The 27,616-nt window shown below is 39.2% G+C and overlaps 4 protein-coding genes across 4 annotated transcripts; 2 read left to right on the top strand and 2 right to left on the bottom strand.

Moving 5' to 3' along the window:
* The first annotated feature begins 12 nt into the window (after positions 1 to 12).
* On the top strand, positions 13 to 5,236 carry LOC144655612 (COMM domain-containing protein 8-like). Its single transcript, XM_078515897.1, has 5 exons — positions 13 to 91; positions 296 to 451; positions 3,252 to 3,410; positions 3,927 to 4,082; positions 4,533 to 5,236. The coding sequence occupies exons 1-5, from the start codon at positions 20 to 22 to the stop codon at positions 4,554 to 4,556; spliced, it is 567 nt and encodes a 188-aa protein (XP_078372023.1). The 5' UTR covers positions 13 to 19; the 3' UTR covers positions 4,557 to 5,236.
* A 2,386-nt stretch (positions 5,237 to 7,622) lies between these two features.
* On the bottom strand, positions 7,623 to 8,647 carry LOC144655609 (mitochondrial import inner membrane translocase subunit Tim8 A-like). The gene has a single exon (XM_078515893.1). It carries the CDS (start codon positions 8,572 to 8,574, stop codon positions 8,323 to 8,325), a length of 252 nt encoding a protein of 83 aa, XP_078372019.1. The 5' UTR covers positions 8,575 to 8,647; the 3' UTR covers positions 7,623 to 8,322.
* A 3,655-nt stretch (positions 8,648 to 12,302) lies between these two features.
* On the bottom strand, positions 12,303 to 23,295 carry LOC144654252 (protein YIPF6-like). The gene is made up of 6 exons (XM_078514335.1): positions 23,162 to 23,295; positions 22,940 to 23,018; positions 22,771 to 22,813; positions 20,365 to 20,493; positions 19,219 to 19,376; positions 12,303 to 12,443 (listed from the first exon to the last, which is right to left on the bottom strand). The coding sequence occupies exons 1-6, from the start codon at positions 23,288 to 23,290 to the stop codon at positions 12,334 to 12,336; spliced, it is 648 nt and encodes a 215-aa protein (XP_078370461.1). The 5' UTR covers positions 23,291 to 23,295; the 3' UTR covers positions 12,303 to 12,333.
* LOC144655606 (mucin-like protein) lies at positions 15,931 to 17,713 on the top strand. Its single transcript, XM_078515892.1, has one exon. It carries the CDS (start codon positions 16,260 to 16,262, stop codon positions 17,046 to 17,048), a length of 789 nt encoding a protein of 262 aa, XP_078372018.1. The 5' UTR covers positions 15,931 to 16,259; the 3' UTR covers positions 17,049 to 17,713.
* Positions 23,296 to 27,616: the final 4,321 nt, after the last annotated feature.

Below are 27,616 nucleotides of genomic sequence, written 5' to 3'. Positions count from 1 at the left end.
TGGCAGGCTCGAAAACAAAATGGCGGACGGAGGGAGTCACGGGCAAGGACTGGAGTTGTTGCAGAAATGCTCGAAGCAAGAGGCCGAAAAAGTGAGTAGATAGCGAAAAATTAAAGGAATAGATGTTGTTCTTTTTCTTTTGTAATTTATAAACGCGTTACTTCTTTTCGTTGGCTTTGCAAATTAATTTACAAAACACCTGATTGTCTTGTTGATCCGATCTGGCATATAGTCCTTGAAGACACATAATATCTTCACTGATATTGGAGTTATTTGAACTTTATAATTGGCATAGATAACACATGAGCTGTTGGATTGTATATGCACTGGGAAAAACTTGAGATATCAGAGCTTTGGGAAGATTTGGACCACTGAAGAGTGGAAATTTTTACAGCAAGCTGGGAAGGAGACTTTAAAAGGATTTACTGCAAGAGGGCTAAACAAAGAACAGGTTAGGCGTGATACATGTTTACATTTATAAAATTCAGTAGAAAGTCAAACAGGTAATTCCTTCACTCACATATTTACTGGCTCAATTGATCAACCCGAACCAACTAATCAATCAATCAATCCTGAAATCAATCAATCAATCAAACCAATCAATCACTCAGTCAATCAATCAAGCAAGCAATCAGTTAATTAATTACTCAATCACTTAGAGCGGTTTTCACTTGAGTGTTGAAAGTACCGTATTTTCTCAAATAAACGCCCCCGGCGTTTATTTCAAACTTGGCTTCGTGAACCCGGCGTTTATTTGAAGCCGGCATTTAATCAGGGCCCGGCGTTTATTACAGACTGCAATTTTCTGCAAATTTTTCAGATTGATTTATTATTACCGATCTTCGAGACCAAGGGGCAGTTTGTCAAGGCGGGACGATTTTTCTCTTCGTTCTGCCCCGAAAAAGTGTCCCTGGGTATCCAAAGGTGATTATTTTCCAAAGGTGCACTATTACGGATTGGATAGTTTATGTTGCAATCGAGATTTGTGACAAACAGAATATATTTACTTGTTAGCTTAACCTCAAATAAACGCCGGGACCTCGAACAAACGCCCCCGGCGTTTATTTAAAAACTAGCAATTTTGACCCGGCGTTTATACAAGGCCAGCGTTTAATTGGGGTCCGGCGTTTAATCGAGAAAATACGGTAATTCATATTTGCTTTGGTTTTGCATTAATTACTACACTTAGTAATTGGTTTATAAATCACTTTCTTAACCAATCAGAAGTGAAACCCAAAGCAATTGTGACTTGCTCACACACGTTTTCCCACACCTTGCGTCAGGTACCTGTATTAACTTCGTGTTTTGATTGATTCACTGGATTGTCTGTGTCCTTTGTGATTAGCCAGAATGATTACTTTGGTTTTGGTTTCAGGACACTCAATTCAAAACCGCTCTACTTCCTCACTCAATTTATCAATCAGTTGATTAATCAGACAATCAATCATTTAATCAATCAATCAATATTTTTGGCTGTCATGTGCAGCAAATAATATCAGACTTGAATTTAGATCAGAGGGTTAAAAAGTGATGTTTCTGAATTAAATTAACCCATTGACGCCTGAAGGTTTTACGCATGCACCCACCCCAAAATACCTGGCTATTTTACGGCATTGAATGTAAACGTACGAGTGGATAAAATAAACCATATGCGCAGTAAATTCAGACAAACCATTAGTTTCTGAAGTAAACTTTTATTCAAACTAGACATGTTGAAATATCAATTTATGGCTAAAAGAGATTCCCAGCATTGATAAATTGATCCCAAACGAAATTACAAGACAGTGATAAAATTTTATTCACCTCCGCGCATAATTTTGGAGCTCGCAAAAACAAGTAGACTTTATACAAATTCTTAAGAAAAATCGTAAAATAGTCGGGTAAAAGATAGGTTTTCAATCTGTTCAACTGACACTGTCATTAATTCAATAACACTGAGCTTTTTTCTCGGTGCAGAAAAGCGGTAATTCGAGATGATAAAATTGTCTTCAAATCATGGCGGCGTGAAAAAGCATAAACAACGCTTACAAAATTACAGAATTCCGACCACTAACTTAACACTAGCACCGCTTTCTACGCGTCCCTTTAATTTTAATGTTAATAAACATACTCCTTTGTATATTCTGAAGCACTGTTGTAATTTTCTAAAGCGATAGACATAATTCAAAACAAAGCGGAGCTAAACAATGAAGAAACAAGTCTCCCAAAATAATAGGTGTCAGATAACAACACGTGCGCAACAAATCTGTTCGCCTTCAAAAGCCTAAAATTCCGCACTCAAAATTGATAAATGACAAAAACTTGAAAGAAACTTTGTTTAGAATTTGTTTTCAGTAAGGCTGAAGCCAAGAAATGTGGTCACAAGCGTCAAAATATCGAAATTTTTCGAGCCGTGCTGTACTGCACGGCAGAATTAATTATCCACATGTTCATGTCGAAGGCGAAGTTTTAATTTTAGCAGACGGCTTTTGGAGTCAATTGTACACTTAATGGATCTACCGATCCTTCAAAAAATTACATCCAAATTCGAAGCAATAACAGTACATTTACCACTTTGTTTTCAGAAGTCTTGAGAAGCTGCATTTAGGCCGTGTTCAAGCCGGTGATTTGAATTCAAAACGCACTTGTAAGCGCCATTACGGCATGTCTTCGCAGCCGTGAAAGGAAAGATCCTTCTTCAACAAGGTTTTAGCACTCTGTACTCCATGGTTTTCCATTTTAGGGCCACTTAAATATCCTATAGTGTTTCTTTTTTCCTTTTTAAGTCTCAAAGATGGTATTTTTTGTCTTCAGAATCAAAAACAAGGCCTTAGAAGTTTGTAAATACGTGCCACCGGGCGCCATGATTTTCTTGAACATTTTCAACGCACGGAATAAGACAAAAAACCTTCTTTCTAGGACCCCAAGAGTTCCCTAAAAATATGCGCAGAAAGCAGATTCTGATTGGTTTATTTGCCCTTATTATCTATAGAACAATAGGAGAACCAAAAAGTCTCCAGGGAGGGAGGGAAAGGGCATTTATCACGATGCGGTTTTTACGGATGGTTACGGGCGGCACAGGCATTTTAGGGGTGGTTTTCGCACGGGCGGTTACGGGCGGCACAGGCGCCAATGGGTTAAGTTCTATGAGTGGTGGTTGTTGTTGTTGACATGGGTCAATACACTCAATTATTAATTTTAGGCTCAAAAAATTTCTTTACCATTTGTGGGCCAGTGCTAATTCTGACTTTACCATACATCTTTACACACAGATTTCAAAGGAACTTGACAGATTTTCTCTATCTGCTGAAGTAAAACAAGCTGTTCTAGATAGTGTTTGGCCTCGTCAAGAAGAAGTTAGACAAAGTTTAGTACTAAGTACTGCAGCAATAACAAATTCTTACCTCAAAGATTTTGATTGGAAAGTCAAGGTATGTGAAAGAATGAAAAGTTTTTGTTTTGTAGATTGAGAATAGAATAATAATATTACTTAATGTATCTAAAAAAAATTAATAAATAGTATTAGTTTCAGGTCGCTTTTTATCATTGTTAATTCTTGTGCAGTCTAAGATTGGTTAAATGACAAATCTATGATTGCACCGTAAATTACTGGGTAGCATCTGCCTTAAGATACTGTAATTTCCAAGGCTGTTTCTACTATTACATGTAAAAAGGCAACAATTTATATATACTCGACTCCACCTATGATCAAGATCCACTGTGCCAGTTAATATATTTTAACAGCTGAAGGTAAGATCCTTATTGGATGCAGGGTGCTCTTTTGGGACAGCTAGGCATTTATTTTAGTTAAGCAGCTACTCAAAACAGTAACTCTGGCTAGTATATTCAAACTCATACCCAAAACATTAACCATTAAGCCACTCTACTGCCTTAATTGTTTACCAAATAACATTAATCCTTTTTTGCTGATTATATTCAATCTGTAGATGACAATGTCCAGTGACAAGTTAGCCAGCATCAAAGAACCTGTAGTCGCAGTTGACTTTGACGTTGTTGAGAGTGGTAAAGATAGAAATGTATCTGTAGAGCTTACAAAGGAGGAGTTAAACAATCTTATATCATCTTTAGAAGCAGCTAATAAGGTAAATATAACAGTCCTCATGTTCAGTTTATACTAACATTTACTGAGCCATCCTAATCTGTTATGGGTTGAATTAATCTCTCATTTGGCAAAAGAAAAATGTTAAAACAGTAAGATTATAATTTGTTGCAACATTTAAATTTAAAACATATACATATATATTCTGTAGCTCCATGCCAGTAGGCAATGTTTGTTGTTCTTTTGCTTCTTAGAATTACTCACTTCAGCTTTACATGATTGTACCTTTTCTGCAATCATTAAATTCTAAAACTTAATTGCTGCATGTTTCCAGCTATTGCTTATAGTCTAGATCAAGCACTACCCTTGAACAAATTTGACATTACAAAATTCAGTTATTGCATGGTTGCTTCAGTTCAAAGAAAATTCAATTTTGCCCTTTTTAAAAAATTAATTCAGTCTTTGTGATGATCAATTTCTTATTTCTCCACAGGTTGTGATGCAGCTGAGGAAATAATAAAATTATGGAACAATTTTAAACATTTTTTATATTGATGAATTCATATAGCCTCTTGCAAAAAGAAGTTGCAACTTGGATATAGCCATTCCTTTCTTGTTTATCATGTACTGTTTTAGAATTATAATTGTGATTGATCATATTATAATAAATTCTTTCAGTTACATAATATTAATATCATGGGAATATAACAGTAGTGGATCCAGACTTGCACATAAAGTTGGGGGCCCAGGGTAAAGTTGTAGAGGCTTGGATTGAAGACGTATGTGACTGAAACTTTTGTCTTTTAATTTCTTCCCTTTTCTTGCCAAAAAGGTGGTTGCCTGGATCTGCTTCTGTTTAATCGTCTTCAGTTGTTATTTTTGTCAGCATGGTGTTTTTAAACACCCTTGCCCCAGAATTTTTCTTTCTTCCAAACTTTGAAAGAAGAAATGAAACATCTAGGGCCAGGATCTATGCATGGTTTAGAATCCAGCCTGGTTCTGTACTGCCTGTTGTAAAAAAAGATGTAGCTAAACAACCAGAAATTTTTAGTGCTTGCAGCAGTACACTTCATTATATATAGATATGTGTAATGGTGATTTAAAAACTGTAATTAAATTATTTTAGGTCAGATTGTCTTCCGTTTAAGAAAAAAGCTTCACACTGTTAATAGAATAAAGGAAATTATTTTATTTTAATCATGTAGTCAGTGTTTCAATTGGTAAATTTACCAGTGCATTTCTTAAGGGAAACCTGAGAAATTGCTAATAAAACCAGTAGGCGGTGTGGCCTAGTGATAAGGGTGCTGGACTTCTAATCAAGAGGTCCCAGGCTCAAATCCTCTTCCCTACACCCATAGCCCTTATTGCCTCTCTTAGACAGCGAATCCTTGGCATGAGAAACAAAGGACTCTGGGGATGTTGGATTTATGAATTAGTTCGAATTTTTTTGATTGGCTGTTTGAAACAAAGAATTCTTGAACAGGAGTCAAAAACACAATGACTCAAACATACATTCTTTTGAAACTTCATGACTGCATACATGAAAACTGGAAGTCCTAGATTCTAAGTCCTAAACCCCAAAGCACTTCGTTTCTCGTGCCAAGGCCCTGCCAGCTAAGAGAAAAGGAAGGGCTATGGGTATGAGACTGCCCTGCAACTAGGTGGATTTGTCTTTGTTGGTGATCTCGAATTTAGCTCCTCTATGCTTAGTTAATAGCCAACTGGTCAGCCAGTTGGGATTTTTAACACATTTCTGTTTGACTCTAATAATCGTTTCATCGGATTTATGGTTTCTGTGGATGAACAGCCACTTTGTGGAAATGCCACTGCAAATTCCCATAATTTTTTCTATTATTTTTATTCTTGAGGGTACCCTAGCCTCTTTGTGGTACTGAAACTAGAGCTAAGTGTCTGCACAAATGTGCTGTCTTCTAGAGGATAGGTCTTTGGATTTGGATTTAATAAATATGATGTACAAATGGTGTATTGGGTTTCTGCTGGATCATACAGTCTTCCTCCCTCTTGCGGGAGTCCAAATTCTCATTGGAAGACTACTAAGAAACACTGAGGGAGCCTACAGTAAGGAAAATACCGTAAATTCTGGTTATGCCCCCCGCTTATAGCCCCCCCCCCCCCCCCCGCTTTGCCCCCCGGTTATGGCCCATCTCACCTGGAACATCATCCGGTTTGCCTCCCCGGATTGCCCCCCTCTACCAGATGCAGTACTGACAGTGCTAAATGTTGCTTTTTGTGCGTTTTTAACTCGTTTTCGATCCCTCCCGGGCTCGTTTCGAAACGTTTTTCCTTCCGCTTTGCCCTCCCGATTAGCCCCTCCGCTTATAAGCCCACCCAAAACCCTTACGAGTTGTATAAGCCCAGGGCTTATAACCGGAATTCACGGTAACTCAATAAGTCTATGAATAGGGAACAACAAGCAACTGTTCTTTAAACTGAATACACTGGCAAGCCGTGCCTAAAGTTACTTCCTGCACAACAATTATTTTTTAGTGTGTCAAACGATCTTTGCTAAATGATTGCATGATAAGCCAAAAAATAATTTTCTGTAAAGGCTGTCATCAAAATAGTAAAATATCACAAGCATGAAGTGGAGTACATTCATGGTGATACCAAACAGCACTTGCCAGTACTGTTGACATTATTTTGACTTAAAAAGATAAACACAAAACATTAAAGATGAAGTTTTCAAACATTGACACCTCCAACCACTTCTCTTTTAAAACTAGGTTTACTGCATGGGGGTGTGAAAGAGGGGGGGGGTGTTTCTTTCGGTGACACTTCACCTGGGTAATTGTGAGAAACCTCGTCCTTTTCAATTGCAATATCAAGCCCACTGAAGATAAGAAACCATCCAACTGAATGAATAAACAGGAGGGCTTTACTACCAGAATCATTACATTAATCCAACTCGAACCAAATCACTTGTGTGTTCAGATCCGTTCACTTGTATTTGAAACCAACAAAATAAAATCAAACGTCAGTTTTTCATTAGATGTGAGAACAAGTATAGAATGTAAAGAGTTATAAAGTTAAACATGCACCAGAAAAACAACTTAGGCCCGTTGCAATCATATTTCGATCTAGTTTCAATTGAAGAAAATTCAAACATTTTGGGGGGATCACCAGGCAGTTGAACCTGCTAGAAATTAATGCACTTGACTGTGTTTGATTAGAGAAATCAATCCAGTTCAATGACGTGAATGGGTTTGATTGATTATTGATCAACTGAATTATTTGATTCAATTTGATAAGTAAATCTTGAAATGTGTTGTTCCAAAAAATATCCACACTTCCCCCACGGAAGGCCTTTTGGTTTGAACCCCCCCCCCCCACCCCTCTGGGAATTCCAGTTTAGCAGCTTTTGAGACCACCCACCCCCTTGGAATTTCCAATGACCTTCTGTGGTGTGCGTACATATGGATATTTTCTGGACAGAAGAGACCAGTAACTTTTTATGACTAGCTCAAGCCAGCATGTGTTGATTATACAGGTCCAGTTAAATGGCCAGCCAAAGATATCTTTTTCCCTCTTGGCCTCCAGGTCACAGTTGTAAAGAGACGCTAACTCTTGGATAATTTATTTATTTTTTTAAACTCTGTTTACTTGGTATAGAAGGGGTGTCGAATGGTAAATGCGAGACTTTGCAAGACAGCGAGACTGATATCATTATTTGCGAGCCCGAGACCTTTTTAGCCTTGCAAAAGAAATCGAGACTCTGAGAAGGCGTCAAAGAAACATTTGAGATGAGGAGACCCCTAAAATCTGGCCAAAATTTTGCGACACACATTTTTTGAAGGACCATTCACCACCCCCTATAGAAGTAAAAATTCTGCAAGCTGCCCCTTGATAACTGTATATCCAAAATGCACATTTGAATTATTAAGGTGATTACTGTCAATCTCCATTGCCTTTAAACCAATACACAATGCTCAAGCCAGACAAGGAGTAGTGACTTCAGAGTTCCATTAAGCTTATGTTAGTTCCAACAAATTCCTGTTCGTGTTCTTGACCAATATCAGTCAGGCAAGGTGGCTTCTGACGAGATCAGTACAGTTCAGTTTAACAAAAAAGTTCCAAAAAAATCAATGTAGATTTTATGATCCTCCATAGTTCCAGAAGAAAGTTTTAAAAAATATTTAAGCTGTACAAAAATGTAATCCATACACAAAATTTCGTCACCAAACGCATGTCACTCCATCGTAAATTTTCTTCAGAGCATGCAATGATGGGCTAGCTATTTATGCGATCGCCAATAGTTCAGCTTCTCACTTGAATCTTTCACTGAACCGTTTAGCTATAAACACTGTAGTATCAAGAAATCTTTCCACACAGTTCACGATGCATGTTTCAGTCTTTCCATCGAGTTTGCTGCCGGGTTTCTCCACACATTTCTCCCAACACATATCAGTAAATTCGTGAATCTGATGTTGAAACTTGTACTTTTGATCTTCGGCCATCAGCTCTTCTTGCAGCTTTTTGTCGACCTGAGCGTTACCGGATCCTCCTCCAAACGACATTTTGATCCAAATTTTCGAGGAAGAGAAATTATTTGCACGTGTTGCAGTCAAAATGGCCGATTGCGAGAACGCGCTATCCTGGGCAGTAATGAAGCGACATCAGGTAGGTCCCAGGACTTCTCGGTACTCTTATCCGCATGTGAAGTTGAAAGAGGAAAAAAAAAAAACTGAGGCGAAAAAAGAAAAAAAAAAAAAGATCGTGAATATGCTGTGTTAAAAATATAAGACGCGTGAATTTGGTTAAAAAATGTACGAGAAAAGGGAACACGACACCCCCTTTGTTACCCTAATGAGGCTCACCCCCAGGGGTTTCAGGGAACAAGGGGACATTCATTAACTTTTTGGGAACGTGGGAACAAAAGAAAAGAGAACTGGGAAAACAGGAACAAAAGCATATTAAATGGAACAGGGAACACCATTGAAACCGAAGATATACTTTTCTTTGAGCGAACACAGGAACACAAAGAAAAATATTTTTTTTTTTTTCCGGACCAGGGGACATGGACCCCCCTCTCAGGCCCTCTTTTGTGTTTAAAAATCAAAAGTTTAAAACACCGCCCAGTCACCCAAGTTCACGCTGCGAGAGGAGCGTATATGATCCCGACAAAACAAGAAAAATAAAAAAGTTTGAATGGGATGTTTTGTTTGCTCGCCGGTGACCAGAATAATCCTGCGTGCAGCCCCCAAAATTTCAAATAAATTAACTTCTTAGTCGGGATAGTAAAACGGTACGTTGACATAAACTCAGGCTTTTTGTGTAAGGGTGGAGGCGTTAGGGCCTTGGCTTAAGGGGTATTGGCAAATGGAGTGAGATATTAGTATGCGATATAAGGAGTGGAATATTAGTTGATGTTTTGGAGCTTTAGGGTTTTCGCGGGTGGGGGTGCTGGTCCCACGCCCCCTCCACCTGGAGGCCGGGTGCTTGTTTTCGTCCTCTCTCACCGAGCGTCGCTGAAGCAGGATCAGTCCATGGGCGGGTTGGTCCGCTGAGAGGGATGCACAGGACAGGAGGCTATGGAGAGAGATGATGGCCTATGCTCCTGAGAAGGAGTGAGGGCTACTACTACTATAAGGAGTGAAAGCTGGAATACCGATGAGAAGTAAGATAAAAAACGTGGGTTGCGAAAATGGATGTCATTACAAGATGTAAGGGGCCAGTAAGATATACTGTGGCGTGGTGCACAGAGCGAGATCAGGAGCCATTACCTCGTTACTTCGTGTACTATTCACTTATTACTTGGCTTCACACTAGAGCTCGTAAGTATGATCTAAGGGCACTTGGAACCTACTTTGAGTGTGAAGGGGTAAAACGTATTTACTTGAACTTTACTTGGTGACCATGGAAACTTTAGTAGTTCAAAGTAGCCGAGGTACGCCGCCAAGTATGGTCTTACTCTACACCACACTTGAGAACGCACTTGATCAATAGGAAATGGAAGCCAAATGAAAGCGGCGTGCAGCGTTGTCACGATTCTGAAGATGATTGACAGCTTGTTGACCTCAAGTAATATACTTTGTTATCAAGTGTGAAGCCAGATTTTGTAAAATGCGACTTGAGATTTTCAAGTGCACTTGAGTCAAGTGCTTACTTGAAACTAACTTGCTTCTAGTGTAAAGCCAAGTATTGGCTGTCTAAGCAAGAAGAATTGTAATTTACAAGTCGAGATTTCAATTTAACAATAGTGTTTTATTTCAAATGTTCCACAACTTATGTTAAGGCATAAATATTATTTGTAAGCTTAATTGAGTAAAAATCTCTACTTCTTCCGCGTACTAAAGTCTTTAATAATATTACAACTTAGTTGTTCCCCAATTTGCCTCCACAAAACACCTTTCACCTATAGCTACTATGCCGTAACCTTCGTTGCTGCCACTTGATTTTACGTTTTGATTATTTTCCCTTTTTACACGTTTTTACATTTTAGTAGATTCCATGGACCTGATATAAGTTCTGCAACAACTGCAAAGGAGGTCCATTGAAGGACATCCCCCCATTTTAGTGGATAATAACTTGCGGTCCCGGTAAAAGTTGTCCCATGTGTTACCTCCCTAAAAAAGGGCACCTTTTATAAAAGGGCGCGTGCATCTTTTGCAAGGTCCTTTTTCGAAGTTTAGTCCCACAGTGATCGTTGCCCCGAAAGCCTACACTTCTTGCCATTTTTACCAAACTGCGTTACACAGCAGCAAAACCGAGCAGTCATCTACATGTTAGAAAGCTGAATTACTTTCTAAATAGTACCCAACAGAGGTTTAAAATGGCGTATTTTCCGCACTCTATCTTCCCAAAGGCGCACCACCCAAAAGCGAACTTATACATCCAGTGCTCGCAAGAGTTTTTCCATTACAAAAGGCTCGACTGTACACAAGGAAGGTATATAGTGAAGTTTACTTTCAACTAAACATTCCCATTAAATTACGTACAACAGGGCAGTTGTTTCACTGACTGTCGACAGCTAAGTGACTACGCGTTCATTTTAGTTTGAGTTTCACTAAACAAGTCACTAAGTCTTGTTCAGAGTGCCAAAACCAATCAAAAGAAAATGCGTTCCTTTGTTTTGCTTTCTTGTGTTTTTTTGTTTTGTTTTGTTTAATTTGTTTGCATTTTTTAATTTTCTTAACTAATCAAAAAGCAAGGCCTAAACCAATATTGCGAGTTGGCTTCGCGCGTTTTCCCGCGCTTAAAAGCAGTTGCATGTTTTACCGCGCTTGGTACCGGCTGCATTTTTTCCCGCGCTTGGCACCAGTTGTGTGTTTCTCCCTTCGTGTTTTCCCGCGCTTGGCCCAGTTTATTTCTGCGTTGGCTTGTAATCGGTCCGTTGGGTTATTTCCGTGTAATATGATTGGCCAGATTTTTTGAAATACAACTCATGACTTTGGTCTTGGCTTAACGACAGCCACCAGAAAAACCACTCTCAGGGCAGAATGTATTAATAGTTTGTAAAAATACTCATGCTGTCTTGTGCAGCTAGCCCGCCCCGCTAAAAGTTAATAACTGATACCGTTTTAAGTTTTGAGTTTGTCAGCTTCAAGTCCACAAGACTGGACAATGAATTTAACTTATCTAATAACTTTAACACAAGCGTTTGCCTTGCTTGTACCCACGTCGTTTACGAATGCATGAAAATTCTCTTAAAAAAGAACGAAAAAAAATTTAAATAATAACCGTTACAAATAAAAAAAACCTTCCCCCACCACTGCAGAGTCAAGTCATGGTGAGAATTTACAGAGTATATGCACACAAGTTTCTAAGTTCGCAATTCGTAACGAAAACTACTCTAGTATATTATGTAGTTTAAATTTATGAATTCAAAGCGAAGAATCATGAGAGCACGATGTTCTCTTTGCTCGTCACGCGGGAGGAAAACTTGCGTGACAAGTGGAAAGAAATTCTGCGAAGGACGTTAACGGTTGACTACCAGGCTAAATTCAAAATGTGGTCGACTGCCAACATACTACCAGGCTTAATCAAATGGCTGGAAAGGGGGAACTCCGGCCAAAAGATATCTTATTATTCTCAAATAGCGACGATACAATTCAAAATGACCAGCCGAAACCTGCCTTGTAAATCCTACTGCGGAGTGGGCCCTCTTTTGGCTTGCCGTGCAATCTTTCCTCCCTGCGTGACAAAAACGTTCGTGAATGAGACCGGCAAACACACCGGAAGCTGTATATCTCACAACACTTTCGCTTTTATAAAACGGAAGCGCTAGTTTCGACTGGAAGAAAGGTAAGATTAATTTAAAATATTTACTGCTAGCCCTAGTGAGAGATTATCATCCAACTGATAACAAAGTAAAACAAGGCTATCGGATAAACAGCAAGAGCTTTCCTGTTTGCTGGCTGGCTGTCCCCAAGGAACTGTATGGAAGCTGTAAAAGAGAAACAAAGAAAGAAGAAATGTTAACGTGGCTTTGCTACACAGTAATTGTAATTTTACTTTAAACTCGAGCGTCCTATATAAAAGGGACGGGGATGCTGGTCGGAAATTTGAAAAGAACCCCTAAAAGAGACCAATCTGGGTGTGGCTCAAGCTTTTCTTGACACCTTAAAGATACTAAAAACTAAGATTAGAATTTATATTTGTAATTTTTTCCTGTGCAGCCTTAAACACGATCATTATGGCTAAAAAATATTGGTGTTTTGCCCGGAACACCCTAAGCGAGACCAAAAATCCGAAATTTACACCCCTAAGCGAGACGACGAGCGAACAGTCTATTTTACCGCATGACAAAGTGGACTTTTTTTCTCGAAACCTCTCTGATCTTTTTTTACCTCATTAGACTAAAATCTTGTAAACTTTTCCTTTAAATTAAAGAAAGTGATGTGCCTTTCAGAACCACAAATAAAGTGGTATGAAATACAAAGAATTCGAATCAGTGACTCTGCTTTTAAGGGTGGTTTTTACTGAGTTTAAACCCAAGCATTAGTAAAAGGAGAAGCCACGAGCCAAGCGGCCCACACTGCCGGAGCTTATCCCAGTTTCCGTAGCATTAAGCGGCAAGGAATATTTCTACTCCCCCCTGAATGGGATGCTAGTCCATTGCAGGGTCCCCCCCCCAGCATTATGTCGCCGGTACCCATTTATACACCTGGGTGGAGAGAGGCACTATGAGAGTAAAGTGTCTTGTCCAAGAACACAACACAAGGGACCCCGGCCGGGGCTCGAACTCGGACCGCTCGAACCGGAGTCCGGCGCTCTAACCATTAGGCCACCGCGCCTCATTAGTAAAAGCACAAGGATAAACACATACGTCCGTAAATACATTGTGTCTCGAGTTAAAAAAAAAACTTTAAGTCAATACTTTAAGGTGGCCCGCGGGTATTTATGAGGCTGACAGTTCCCTTTTTTAAGCGCGTTTTAAAACGGGAAAACGTGAAGCGATTGCTTAGATTTTTGAGAATCTGAAAAAATAATGCTTTAATTATATAAAATGATAAATTTTATGGCGATCAAACGCGATTTGTTAAAGTTATGAGCGATTTTTGGAAGCCTTCGTTTTTAATAAAATGCGATTATTTTGAAAATGCCACGGTGAATTTTTCTGTAATTACCCCGAAACGCTGCCAAACAGTTGAAGTTTACTCACAACAACTTACAGGAAAATCCACTCCGTAGATTTCCTGAACGAGCGACATCTTTATTTTGCCTTTAAAAACTGTTGTGTTATGCGTCTGACTTGACCGTCGCATAAATTTGATACTTATACTAACCCAGTACCAGCCAGTTTTGAGTCTGATGTCACCTTAATCTTGTGTGTTAAAGTTAAAAAGATCGTGTATATACATCAAATGTTAGCAGTCAATAAAGATGGATGGTTTTCAGTCGAATTTTTGAAAATATCAAACAAATGACGTTATTTAGAATTGCGGAAAATTTGTCGATTTGTTTTTCATTTTTTTAAAGCTGCAGCTAGAACAGGATATTGCAAAGATTTGTGCCGAGTTTCAGCGTGTTCCTATCATACGGTTTGAAGAATTTCGGTCGGAAAGTCAGGTTGCTTTCAAATTCCGCACGATCTTCTGCCACTTGGAAACAACACAGCCTGAAATAGTTACTACTAAAATGACAAATACCGTTCCTGCACATGTATTTCCTGACGGTAGAAGATCGTGCGGAATTTGGAAGTAACACCTCTCTTCAAACAACAACAGAATAATTTCATTCGAAATGCGAGGCTTACAAAGCGATTAGAACTTGGAAAGCAAATGTACATGTACCCGACTTTGCGACCGAAATTCTTCAAACCGTATGATAGGAACACGCTGAAACTCGGCACAAATCTTTGCAATATCCTGTTCTAGCTGCAGCTTTAAAAAAATGAAAAACAAATCGACAAATTTTCCGCAATTCTAAATAACGTCATTTGTTTGATATTTTCAAAAATTCGACTGAAAACCATCCATCTTTATTGACTGCTAACATTTGATGTATATACACGATCTTTTTAACTTTTACACACAAGATTAACGTGACACCAGACTCAAAACTGGCTGGTACTGGGTTAGTATAAGTATCAAATTTATGCGACGGTCAAGTCAGACGCATAACACAACAGTTTTTAAAGGCAAAATAAAGATGTCGCTCGTTCAGGAAATCTACGGAGTGGATTTTCCTGTAAGTTGTTGTGAGTAAACTTCAACTGTTTGGCAGCGTTTCGGGGTAATTACAGAAAAATTCACCGTGGCATTTTCAAAATAATCGCATTTTATTAAAAACGAAGGCTTCCAAAAATCGCTCATAACTTTAACAAATCGCGTTTGATCGCCATAAAATTTATCATTTTATATAATTTAAGCATTATTTTTTCAGATTCTCAAAAATCTAAGCAATCGCTTCACGTTTTCCCGTTTTAAAACGCGCTTAAAAAAGGGAACTGTCAGCCTCATAAATACCCGCGGGCCACCTTAAATAGATTTAGCATAATATTCTGGAGAGCGACTCCTGAATGCTTCAACTGAGCTTCTTAATTTACACTACAGGCAATATAAATTCCTCACTTCACGCGTGCATTGGACCGACATCATAATTGTAAACTACGTACAGAAAACACGTCAATATCTCGAATCAAGACCAACAACAGTCCTTTTCACCGATAATTTTCCATAGTTGAAAAGTAATGACAAATTCGTACCCAGGTTGCATACTTCAAAATTGTCTTGTGCAAAACAGTCACAAAGTGTCAAAGAACATGTTTTTAGGTAACGATGTTTATTTATATGTAAAATACAAAAAAGTAAACAAGTCTTCGCTGCTAATACAATAGAACTGAAAACTGCGTTTGCAATAGTGATATTTTACGTAGTTTTTATCAGTATGTTAACAAAGTTCAGAAAGCTGAAGAATATCAAGGTACTTTACTACACTTTAATACTGTTTTAATATGTGACCCTTCGTAGTTGACGTGCAATATGAAACTTCAATGTACCGTGCGTATGTCGAAAGTTGAAAGTGATCTTCGAAGTTGCAAAGCAAAGACAACGAAAAAAATGTCAGGTTCAACAATCTCAACAAGATTCGAACTTAAAAAAACAACTCGAAAATAACCCCGCAAACATAAGCATCCTCCCGCCCATTCATCTTCCGAAGGTAAACAAAAATCCTTAAAAAAAAAAAATTGATTATAAACCCAATGATATTAGAAGCTCAAAATAGTGTCAAATTTTCCTCGGGCTTTATGTGATTCGCAGATTACCACAGCAACGCTCCTCAGCAACATAAGGATCACGACTGGCATCTCATTTAGTATGATATTTTTGTTCGGCTCCGCTGGACATGAACAAAAGATCTTTTTTTTTTTCCAAGTTCTGATTGCAATCTCAAAGTTAAAGTTAAGTTTGCCAATAAAATCTAGCGAACCCCCATTAAACTTGAGAGCAGTTGTTTGAAGTTTAATTTGAAATACAGCCGAGCAGGGGAACTTGTAAAACTCAGAGCAAAACTCAAACTACAATTGGTTTCAATCCAAATTTATGCAAAATCTCAAGCTCGCCTGCCACGTGTAAATAATGCATAAAGCGTTCCACCAATAGACAACAAGGAAATTCAGAACGATACAGCTGAGTTGTTTTGCACTTGTTACGAAGGCTCTCGATCTAAGTTTATGATGAAAGCGTTAGCTTTGAACTCGAGCTGATACAAAATAAATAATCACAACAATCGCCAAGCAAACCAGGTGTCTGCGATCATGTGTTCTAGAAGGTTTTTGCCGACGCTTGGCCTTTCCGTGGCTTTATGCTGTCTTGTTGTGGGAGGATATTACCAGTACATGAGAGCTACTGTGGATGGCGGCTATACCGAGTGGAGTAAATGGAGTAACTGCACTAAGGAGTGCGGAGAAGGCATCCAAACGCGGTACCGCCGCTGCGAACAGCCAATACCGGGACGATACGGCAAGGATTGCTACCGCTTCGGCCCAGAACACGATCAGAAGCCTTGCTTTTTGAAAATCTGCCCTGTTGACGGAAAATTCGGCGATTGGAGCAGTTTCTCAGCGTGCAATAAACCTTGTGGCGGAGGAATACGAGCTCGAACTCGGCAATGCAACAACCCACCGGCAGTGTTCGGAGGCAAACCTTGCGAAGGGCCATCCAGAGAGGAACAGCCTTGTAATACACACGTTTGCCCGGTCGACGGTGGTTATACACAATGGAGCGAGTTTAGCCCGTGCTCTGTGTCGTGCGGGAAAGGAACTAAGACAAGGACACGCTCATGCACGAATCCACCGCCGAGTAATGGAGGGAAGCCGTGCGCCGCGCCCGCCAGCGAGAATGCAGAGTGCAATTTAGGGGATTGCAAATCACCAGAACCGCCGGCGAAACAAAACGAATCCCCAGCGCAAAATACGCCCGACGAACAACAAGCCGCCGCGGCTCAAAACCCTGAACAAGTCGCTCAAAATCCGGCCGATCAACCTGCACAGAATGCCGAAGGACAAGAGGTTAAACAGCCGCAGGAACAGAAACCACAGCAGTAGTACAATGTAACACAACAGTAAATTGAATACCACAACGTGGAAAATAGTTAATATGTAATTGATATCATTGAAATGTAGCGGCATGATCGATTCGCCTGTGACAACAACACTGTTTACGTGTACGTGTCACGGAAGCCGAAATACGTGTAAGTACACAAATCGATCGGTGCTGGGTCTATTATAAACACTTTCATTAGGTCAATGATAGTCAAAATAATGTTTGACATCATGCGATTGGTACTTGAAAATTGTCAGACGCGTAAACGAAATCTTTTTTAAAGAACAGAAACTGTCATATCAAAAGGTCGTTTCTACTGTTTTCGAACATTTTGGGATTCATTTTGTGGATAGGGTAAATATCAGCTCTCGTTTTGTACAGCCTATATTGAGTTAATGAAAGAGTCGCATTTAATGAAATTAAAAATACTGGAAGAATATTTAACTTTAGAATTTTAGGTCAAGAAGAATGTTCCCCTCCCCTACCCCCTACCGGTGTACAAAGTTCACCCTGTTGGGGGTAGTCGGGGGTGCCAATTTTTATATTGACTATTTAGATAGTCTATAAAGACCAGCTTTGGTTGAGAATTTGGGTCGGCAAGAGTTGTAATATTGTGCTTAGGGCTTAGTTTTACATTTTGAAATAAAATAGTATTTAGTATTTTCAATAGGAGCACCAAAATGATATGAAAAAAGGAAAAAATTACTAGAAAATGCTCTGAAGAAGGGTGTCTCTTGTTGTTCCTGTTGTTCTATTTCAGGTCAGAGATTTTTAAGTATGACCAACCAGGAAACAGAAAAAAATGGGATGTTGTTAAATCATCATAGCCTAATGGTTATTGCGCTGGACTCCAGATTGAGCAGTCCACATTTACGCCCTGGGTTAGGTCACCATGTTGTGTTCTTTGGCAAGGCAATACCCGATTCCCTCTATAGCACGCGCCTGCAGGGAATCACGGTAGTTGTATTCATCAAACCATGCGCGAGACTCAGCAATGTGCCGTGATTCCCTGCAGGCGCGCGCTTTAGAGGGAATCGGGTATTAACTCTCACAGCGCCTCTCTCCAACCAGCAACCAGGTTCCCAGGGTCTCTCTCTCCCCGCCTCCCAGAGCGAGAGAAGAGAGACCCTGGACCAGTTGGTCATGAATGTGTGATACTGTCTGCTAGATTTTTGCAGATTACAAATAAACAACATGGGGGAGGGGCAGGTAAGTGTCTTCTCTCACTCTCCACCGTGGTCAAACGACAGAAATATGCAAAAAATAAGAAAAGTACTGCAAAGATAAGGTTTTAATTTTCACAGTTCAAAGTTCGATACATAACCGGTATCCTAAGGGTTTACTAAGTTTTTTGGAGCTTTACTAAAAAAGTTCTACGTGTTTGAAAATAGCAATATGTGGACTTGTCGGCGCCATTTGTCAAAGCACCTTTGGTTCGGTTGCGAAACATTTAAAAAGTGAAAACACTCGCTTACCTGAGGGAATGGGATTATGCTTTCACTCGGCAACTATTTTTATCTATCCTTGCTCGTAATCACTTCAATTTGAACAAAAAACGGCGAACTGGAAAGAAAACCTGCCTGAGACATTTGACCGCGGTGAACTCTCACTCTAGGGGGGCGTGGAGAGAGAAACCCTGGGAACGAGGTTGTTCAACCATGTATAAATGGGTGTATAAATGGGTACCAAAGAATGAAACGCTGGGGATAACCCTGTAATGGAATAGCATCCCATCCAGAGGAGGTAAAGTCTGCTTCGAGCCTAGTGGCCCATACAGGCGGCCCATACAGGCCGGAGCTTATCCCGGTTTCCGTAGCATTAAGCGACTAAGAGTATTGCTACTCCCCCCTGGATGGGATGCTAGTCCATCGCAGGGCTCCAGAGGAGGGGGGTAGGAATATTTTTAGACATTTCATGTTACGGAAACTGGAGATTAACACAAGCCTGATGGGCCACCAGGCTAAAATGCCAACTTAACCTTGTTTAAGCTACCCTACTGTAAAGACTTTCCTTTCCTACATAACTCTATAACAAACACTTAGTGCATTTAGACTAGTGGGTTACATAAAGCCAGCCTACAACATAGACAAATTTCAATTCCCATTTGGTAGTGGAATTCACCTGTAGCAACATAAGCAGCACAAAGCATTGATCAGCATTTTTCTTACTTACCAATTGTTGACCAAGCAAATCCTAATATGACGAGAATAAATCTAACGGCAAATAATGCCCCAGTCTGCTTGGTGAGTAAAATGAGTCGGCAAACTATAAGTGCTATGTCCAACGGTAGAATGCAATATCCCAGCACACAAACACTCTGGAAAAATGATCTGCAACAGGAAATTATAAAACATGGCTTATTCTTTACCCTTTTAATAGCATGTGAACAGACTCCCTAGTGGCATATAATGTGGAAAATGATTGCAGTCTGGAAAGAAAGATCTTGCAGGGAGAGAACATGCTAGGCTTGCATGATAGGACAGGGCTAAAAATAGTGCCATCTGCAGGAGGCAGACCAGGTGGCTATTAACAAACATAGCTGAGGAGTGAGCCGAGTTGAACTCGGGATTACAGATAACAACACCAGCTAGTGGTCAGATTAACAATTTATAGATTAAATTTGGCCGTGGGCGAGTCACACCACCCCATGATGTCATCTCTGCATCTGTACTCTAATACATGTAGATGACAGGCATCAACCAATCACAACACGTGCAATTTAGCTTGGTTATTGTATAAATGGAATTTGAACCCATGACCTCTGGATTTCAAGTCCAGTGCTCCAACCACTTGGCTCTTATGATGTAGCCACTCGGCCATGCTGCCTCCTTCTATTTCCCTCTGGTGATTGCTTTTACCGTGGCTAAACTTTTCTTACTTTTGATTATATATTGCTAGGACTGGTTACTCTAAAGGAATTAGGCAAAAAAAATGTAGTGGGATAAAAAGCTGAATTTTTGGTAATGTTAGGGTTAATGATTTAGTTGAACTGGAGCAATCAACGAAAGCTCTAGAGTGAAAGTGAAATTAAACCAAAACTAAAACAGAAAACAATAAATAAAAACAATCAAGGAGCATTAATTTCGACCTTTACTTAAGGGGCTGTGTCTTAGCTGAGTTGAACTTATCGATTACGGTAAGTTTTGCCAAGTACTTACTATGAAATTCAATGTTAGCTAAGAAATTACTTCAGTCTATGGATCTAAATAACAAAACCATAGCTTCATAGCTTTATTGCTGTCTTTCATTGGACAGGTGGGATATACAATGTACATGTATAAAACAGCTTTTTGCATGCAGTTGTTTAGTTGTACTTACATTGTACCACCGAGTAACTTTGAATTGACAGTGACCACTACAGCTCCTACCCACACCACCACAAACACCTCAGCAAACTGTGGTCCACCGTCACTGTTGCTGTCTACTACTGTATGGCCTTGAAGCATCCTGAACAGAATTGAAACATTTAAGATTTTCAAAAAATTTAACCTTAAAACAGACAATTATTATTACAGTCTTACAAGTTTTAGAAACAATGGAAAGAACACAGACTATGCTGCTGGTGTCCCACCATTTTAAAATAATTATTAGGTCATCAAATTTATTAGTACATGTTGTGGGAAAATTAAACAATGTTCATGGTTAAACTCAAACTGATCTATTAGAATTCTACCATTAAACAATAAAATAAAGTGGAACCTCGATATAACAATCCTCGATGTCCCAGCAAAAGTTACAGTAAAATGAATGGGACAGAACCCCGATATAATGATCTTTGATATAACGTTGTTCCTGATAACGATCGATAGGAATTTAGCAGAGCGGATGTAAAATCTTCTCTGATATAACGTTATATTATCAGTACATAGTCACAATTTAAGCAAAACATTGAATTAAATACAATAACATTACAGTTTTGTATGATGATATACGAAAATGATACTGTGTTCTAAGCCCCTTGATCCAGTAAAAAAAGTTTATGTTAGGTTTACCCCGATATAAGGATATTTTCGGTGATTTTACGGCCATATCATTATATCGGAAATTTCGATATTACAATTCCTCGATATAACAAATAAAATTAATATAATTTTACTGCTCCCTTGGCATATTGTTATATCAGGGTTCCACTGTACCCTGGATAATAGTTGAATTCCATTTTATTGTTTGCTGGTTATGAATTATGAATAACGAATTTCTGCTTACTGCATGATACATTGAGTTAACCCATTGACTTCTGAACCGGCCTAAACTGGCCGTAAAGGATCCGGGCATTTGTCCCACTTGTGACGTCATCACCTTTCACCCAGAAAGGCGACATCCATGCTCAAATTGTGAAGCAGAACAAGACCTTTTCAACGATACCTCCCACACCAGTGCGATTAGATTGATGGAGCTTGAAATATGCACCAAAACGCTTCAAAATTTTAGTGAAAAACTCATGGAAAATTTCCCCTTTCCACCCTTTGCTTGTCCATGGTAAGTAGTTCTTGCCTCGTTTGCGCTTTCACGGAAATTCTTCTACTAGAAAAAAGCCTGATAGAAGGCCAAACACTGCAGCAAAAAGAAAGGAAGAAGAGAAAAAGGAAAAGCGACAAAAAAAAAGCGAAAAGCCTAAAGTAAGGATGGTTTATATCAAAACTTTGATTTGTGCGCATGCACGTGCTAAAAAGTTGTTTAACGTGATTCTGGTGAAAAACAAGGATGCATATTGCGTTTCAAGGCCGTTTTGAGTGATTTGGAGCTATTTTAGCTTATAATATACCTTAAAAGGTAAAAAACGTCTAAAAAATGCGTTTTTTTGGAAAATCTCCAGGAGTCAATAGGTTAAGATGGTGACAGTCTTATGTGAAATGAACTGCTTAAATTTTCTGTGTGTATTCAAAAACCCTTTCAACTAATGTATCAGTCAATTCCAAGCAAGATCATCCCCTCCTGGGCAACCACCAGGCATTTGCCCATACTGAGGCCCAGATAGTGGGGAACTTGATCAAACAGAGGCCCCGATGGTTGGGCATTTGACCGTCAACAAAATATGTCATAACTATAAAACGATAGCGAGATCAAGCGTGTGAAGTTAGTTTTTAGTTTCGTTCATGTAAGGTGGTTTTAACATACCTTTTCTTATTAAAATTTGCTGATTAATAGGGCAGGAGTGTCCGTTTAGACCAAGTGTTAACGAGAAAACCCAACTCACAATGACATTTCAGCCATGACCAGTGGGGAATTTGACTATGCAACTGGCCCACATAAGGGGGAACTTGATCAGACATTTTGAAAAAAGTCAAATGCCAGGGGATTTGCCCAGAGGGGGCCGTGATCTCACTTGGAATTGACTGATACATAAGTTACTTCCTGTAGGTACAAGTGATTGTAGTTAGTAATTATTTTCTTCTGGTTGTTGTTCTATTGCAAAGAAATAGCAATCTGGTTGTTTGACTTTGATTCAGAAAATATCTTTAGGCTGGTCATTTGGATACCTAGGATACCTGAGGTTTCTACAAAAATGTTGTTGCTATAAACACATTAAGCAAATGTTAATCAGATATAACGTGTGATGTACAGCTCAAGCTTAAAACAGCGCCTTTAAGTCTAACCATCAGTAATGTCTGTGAGTAATTCCTACTGCAAGAAAAGGTTGATAAAAACTCTAAAACCAATGTGAGCTTGAGTATGATAAAACAGAACGTTGTCAACAATTTAATTTATTAAAATTGTACTCACATGGCTAGAAGTACACAAAGGATTAAAGGACCCCACAGATCCCCTGAAACACAGAAAAAGCCATAATTATTATAACTGTTCTTTTGTAGGATAGATCACGATCAAAATGGTAGTTGTATTCAATATTAGCATGTAAACGATCGCGATGTAAAAAAATAAAATATCTTACAGTCTCTTAGTAAACTCTTGCTCTGTCTTGGAACAAGTACATGGAAAAATTTCTTGCCCACTGCTGTTAAATCTCGCTTCTAAACATGAGATAGCAAAACATAAACGAAACAGTTAGTATGAATGACAGTTTACTATACACGTAAGAACAAGAAATCTTTGATGCATTGACCAAAAGTTTGCTGCTTCAAAATGAATGAAATAATGCAGAAAGACAACTCACTAATGTTGCTGAAACTGGTTCATCTAAAGTACTAGGTCCTTCGTCCTCGTCAGGTGCTCCAGGGACCGTAATATCCCCTTCAATGTCCACATTTACAGAACTCGGAACAAAGCCCGGTTCCGTCGCCATTTTGAATTTCTACTTTCCTGTGGAACGATGCTGACCAAATAGCAATCGTAGTGCAGGCGCGATGAGAAAAACAGTCGGCAGGACCGCAAAGCATACTAATCCAAAGGAGTGCAACTTTCAAGAGGGGGGTGAATAGGGGTACGCAATGAACGCAAATCCCCTGATCCGTGCAATTGTTTTGGCCAAATCCGTAAATACTCCGCAGTCCAGGCTAAAGGACACAGAGCAACTAATATTTCCAGCAGACAGACCAAATTTACTATAAAACCTTCACCTACATCCTGAAATGATCAAAAACTGCACCTCGGGTTTCAGACCAAATCAAGTTTTAGCAAGCAAACTAGTTGGCATAGACTTTCACAGAAACGCCAATTTTTATTGTCGAGAGCTGATTTTCATATGTTCTGAATACTCCTCGTCCCACCGCCATGGGCTAGCCCAGGGACCTACTGGGGCTGTCCTACAAAGTCACAGTTCCCGTGTTCTCGCCCTTCTCCCTCCAGAGCTTTGGAAGGGTTACTGCTCAGTTGCAAATGCTCTAACTTTGGCTACAGACAGGCCTCGTCATGAGCCCATGTCATGGGCTCCTGGCCTCGTATAAGCAAGGTAAGTCCACTTTCTCCATAACTTCGATTGCAATGTCGGTGCAGATAATTAATTCGTTTGTAATCAAAAAAGTACTAAACGTAGCTTGTGGTACTTGCGGTTTCCTCGGTTAAGTTGTCCTTTTGCTTCGAGCGGCATGCACAAGAAGACAACAGTTTTTTATTCTTTTATATACATGCTTTATAGCTCTGTAAAAATTAGTAAAAAACAATTCCAGGAGAAAAAAACTGCGAGATATTTAAGAACAATTAAACGGAGACAAGTGCAACTTAAATTAAATAATGTATTTTTGACGACGCCTGGAGACTTTTAATTGTATGTTACCAGGGCCGTAGCCAGACTATTGACATGGACGAGGCAAAAGTTGTGTTTCAAAGGCACGAGCCGTTAGAAAAGCCGTCTGGAAAGAAAATGTTGAAATCTAGAAGCTCTAAGACACTATTTTAGCATTTTTCGTGAGGTATTTCTTCAGAAAAATCAATCAGGTTCAACTGGAGATTATTTTTCCACCTAAAAGTATTATTATTTTTTTAATTTTGGGTTAAAATCTAGACGAGGCAATTGCCTCGTCTTGCCTCTTGCTAGTTACGGTCCTGAGTTACATTAACCGCATAGTAACTGTATAGTAAACTATTGCTGTTCTTAATGTTCTGTCGAAAACAAAGCTGTTTCTGAAACATTACTACACTAAACTCGACTAAACTAATTTGATTGAGAAAAAACTGGTAACGAGCTGACTAATCCTGCGCGCACTGCGTCATAAACGGCTATTGTGACGTCAGATTTTCACTTCGCTCTTTTTCGCGGACTGAACAAGCTGTGCGTTCATCGCGAGAAGAAAAAATGTTTTATTGTGAACATGAAGTTGCTATTTTCGCTTACGGCGCTGACCTTTTTCTTATTGCTAACATACCTTACGGATCCTGCTAAACGAGACGGTAAGATTTGCTCTTCCTTTGAAATTCTATTCTCGTTTTTCGGTTTCTTTTTTCGGAATTTAAAATTTCAAGCCGAGAATAGAAAAAAATGTCTTCGCTGCATCTGCTTTCTTGACAAGTCAAGCTGTTTTTACTTGCTTAAGTTAAAGAAAAATTAACGTTACACTTAAATTTACGGTAAGTTCTTTACCAAAAAAAAGTTGAAAAAGCCGTTTAGTTTTTTAAAAAGAATAACCAAACAACTGCGGTTGCCATGGACATTTTCAAGAGCGTTACGCGCGTGCGTTCTTCGTAATTTTGTTTTAGAGCGCGCGCGTTAACGGTTGCATTTAATTTAACCCCAATAAGTAACAACAGTTACTCATTGAAAGTAATTAGCGTTTGCTTTGGTTTTGCTTATTGTAAGTAATTAGCGTTTGCTTTGGTTTTGCATTTATATCAGTGATTGGTTTAAAAAACTCACGCCACTTTCCCAGCCAATCAGAAGTAAAACCAAAACCAATCGTTAATCGCACGCAACCGTTTTCCCGCTCTTCGCACCAGCTACATGTATTTGCTTTGAGTTTTGATTGGTTTACTGGCCATGGATTGTCTGTGTCCTTTGTGATTGGCTAGAGTACCGTATTTATTCGATTAAGCGCCCAACCTCGAATAAGCGCCCACCTCGAATAAGCGCCCACCCTTAAGGTAGGAAAAGTTAATAAGCGCCCAGCCTCGAATAAGCGCCCACCCCCACCCAAGAAAAAAATTGAAGTCCATAAAAGGAGTATTGATTATTGAAATTGACTATGTACTACTAAGAAGACTTCCCCCATGACCGAGTTTTCTTAGTATTGTACAGAAACTTTCAATGAACAATTAAATTTCTGCTTTGGTACATCTTCACGTTTTGTTATTATTTATTGTTTTGTTACAAATCTAAACTTAACATTTGCTGAAAATCGTAAAAATTTAATTAGCGCCCAGCCTCGAATAAGCGCCCACCTCGAAAAAGCGCCCACTCTCAAGGTCCAAAAATTTAATAAGCGCCCAGGGCGCTTAATCGAATAAATACGGTAATTACTTTGGTTTTGGTTTTACGATACTCAATTGAAAACTGCTCTATTGAAATATTAATTTCCCTTTTATGCTTGTACTTCCCTCCTAAAAAGGACAAGCGACATACATATGCATTTTTTTGTCTTTGTGGCGTTTTGAACGTTTTTATAAAGTCAGAAACTTCATCTTATAAAACAAAATACATAACGTGACAGTAATGTCATTATTTTTGCAGAATCTCCAAAACGTGTTGAAAAAATAAACATGTGGATAAAATCCTTGTAGAAGAAATCCTGTTCACAGGATTTCTCCTTCAAAGATTTTATCCATGGCACGGCTATTGCTGGAAGCTAGATTGATAAGGTTGGTGCATTTTTGTGACAGTAATAACAGTAATGCCCTTATTTATGCAGAATCTTCAAAACCTGTTAAAAAACAGGATTTCTTCTTCAAGAATTTATCCAGGGCGCGGCCATAGCTCGAATCTGGATTGACTGGGTTAGACCAGATTCGAGCAATGGCCAAGCTCTTGAAACTGGATTGATGAGGTAAATGCATCAGTTTTTGAAAAACTGTCACATGGATTTGGAACTGCTGCGTCTTTTGATACAAAGAGAAACTGTGACATTCATTCGTACAATACCCGTGGCAAGTCCAATTTTTATTTATCGAGAATTAGACAGATTAGACGCAATTACGGCAAGCAACGACCATTATTCCAAGGACTTGCAGAATGCAATAACCTTAACAAGTCGATACGCGACATTTTATGTCAATTTTACTTTTGATTAAGCAGTGAAGAATGTAGTTTTTTAGCTTAATTTTTATCCAGCCTACAAAGCAGTAGTCCTACCCAGGGTCTCTGTATTGATTATATGGGACAAGCTTATTAGCCATTGCCATTGCAATGTCATAACACATTACAGTGTCTGAATGGCTATAAATAGTATAGGGTCCTGAGTGGAGTTGCATTATGGCCAAGTGGATCTGGGACATAGTTACATTGCTGGCTGCTAGGGTCTGGAATTGAGTACCATGGATGGCCGGGTTGGTCTGGCTGATAAAGTAACATGGCTGGCTGATAGTGTCTGGAATGGAGTTAGACTGTTGACTTCATAGGTTGTGAGTAACATAAATGGCCGAGCGGATCTGGGATTAAGTATTAGTTTATCCCAGATCCACTCGACCATCTATGTTGGCCGATATATAAAGCGTCTGGAGTGGAATCACATAGATGGGCGGGAGTGGATCAAGAGTGGACTCAAATGGGCCTGGAAGCTTGTTTATCCCTGAAAACTACGTATACTGATGCTGTTGTCAAGTATTATTATGATATCCATAATAAAACTTGACAACAGCATCAGTACGTGAAAAAACCACAGTGAGTGAAAAAAACCTATTTGAATTCTATATTAAAATGTAATGTGTTATGATCTTGGATATGTTACATTGCTGGCTGGTTGGGTACCGGTCTGAAACGGAGTAACACGGAGAGACGGGCTGATCTGGGATAAAGTAACATGCCTGGCTGATAGTGTCTGAAATAGCTCGTTAGATTGTTGGCTTATAGGTTGTGGGTAACATGAATGACCGAGCGGATCTGGGATAAACTATTATTTTATCCCAGATTCACTCGGCCATACATGTTAGACGGTATCGTCTGGAATGGAATCACATGGATGGGCGGGAGTGGATCTTGAATGGATTTAAATGGGTTGGGAGATTATTTAGTAACATAGAAATC

Source organism: Oculina patagonica, chromosome 5, assembly GCF_052425735.1.
Source record: "Oculina patagonica isolate OP01 chromosome 5, crgOcupat, whole genome shotgun sequence".
Taxonomy (NCBI): Eukaryota; Metazoa; Cnidaria; class Anthozoa; order Scleractinia; family Oculinidae; genus Oculina; species Oculina patagonica.
The sequence above is the reverse complement of the archived record's forward strand: the minus strand, read 5'-3'. Positions and strand labels throughout refer to the sequence as shown.

Coding starts and splice junctions, on each gene's coding strand:
- LOC144655612 (XM_078515897.1), top strand. CDS start 20: ATGGCGGACGGAGGGAGTCACGGGCAAGGACTGGAGTTGTTGCAGAAA. Junction 452..3,251: donor GAGGGCTAAACAAAGAACAG/GTTAGGCGTGAT, acceptor CTTTACACACAG/ATTTCAAAGGAACTTGACAG. Junction 3,411..3,926: donor ATTTTGATTGGAAAGTCAAG/GTATGTGAAAGA, acceptor TTCAATCTGTAG/ATGACAATGTCCAGTGACAA.
- LOC144655609 (XM_078515893.1), bottom strand. CDS start 8,574: ATGTCGTTTGGAGGAGGATCCGGTAACGCTCAGGTCGACAAAAAGCTG.
- LOC144655606 (XM_078515892.1), top strand. CDS start 16,260: ATGTGTTCTAGAAGGTTTTTGCCGACGCTTGGCCTTTCCGTGGCTTTA.
- LOC144654252 (XM_078514335.1), bottom strand. CDS start 23,290: ATGGCGACGGAACCGGGCTTTGTTCCGAGTTCTGTAAATGTGGACATT. Junction 22,814..22,939: donor CAAGAGTTTACTAAGAGACT/GTAAGATATTTT, acceptor TCTGTGTTTCAG/GGGATCTGTGGGGTCCTTTA. Junction 20,494..22,770: donor CTTTGTGTACTTCTAGCCAT/GTGAGTACAATT, acceptor AATTCTGTTCAG/GATGCTTCAAGGCCATACAG.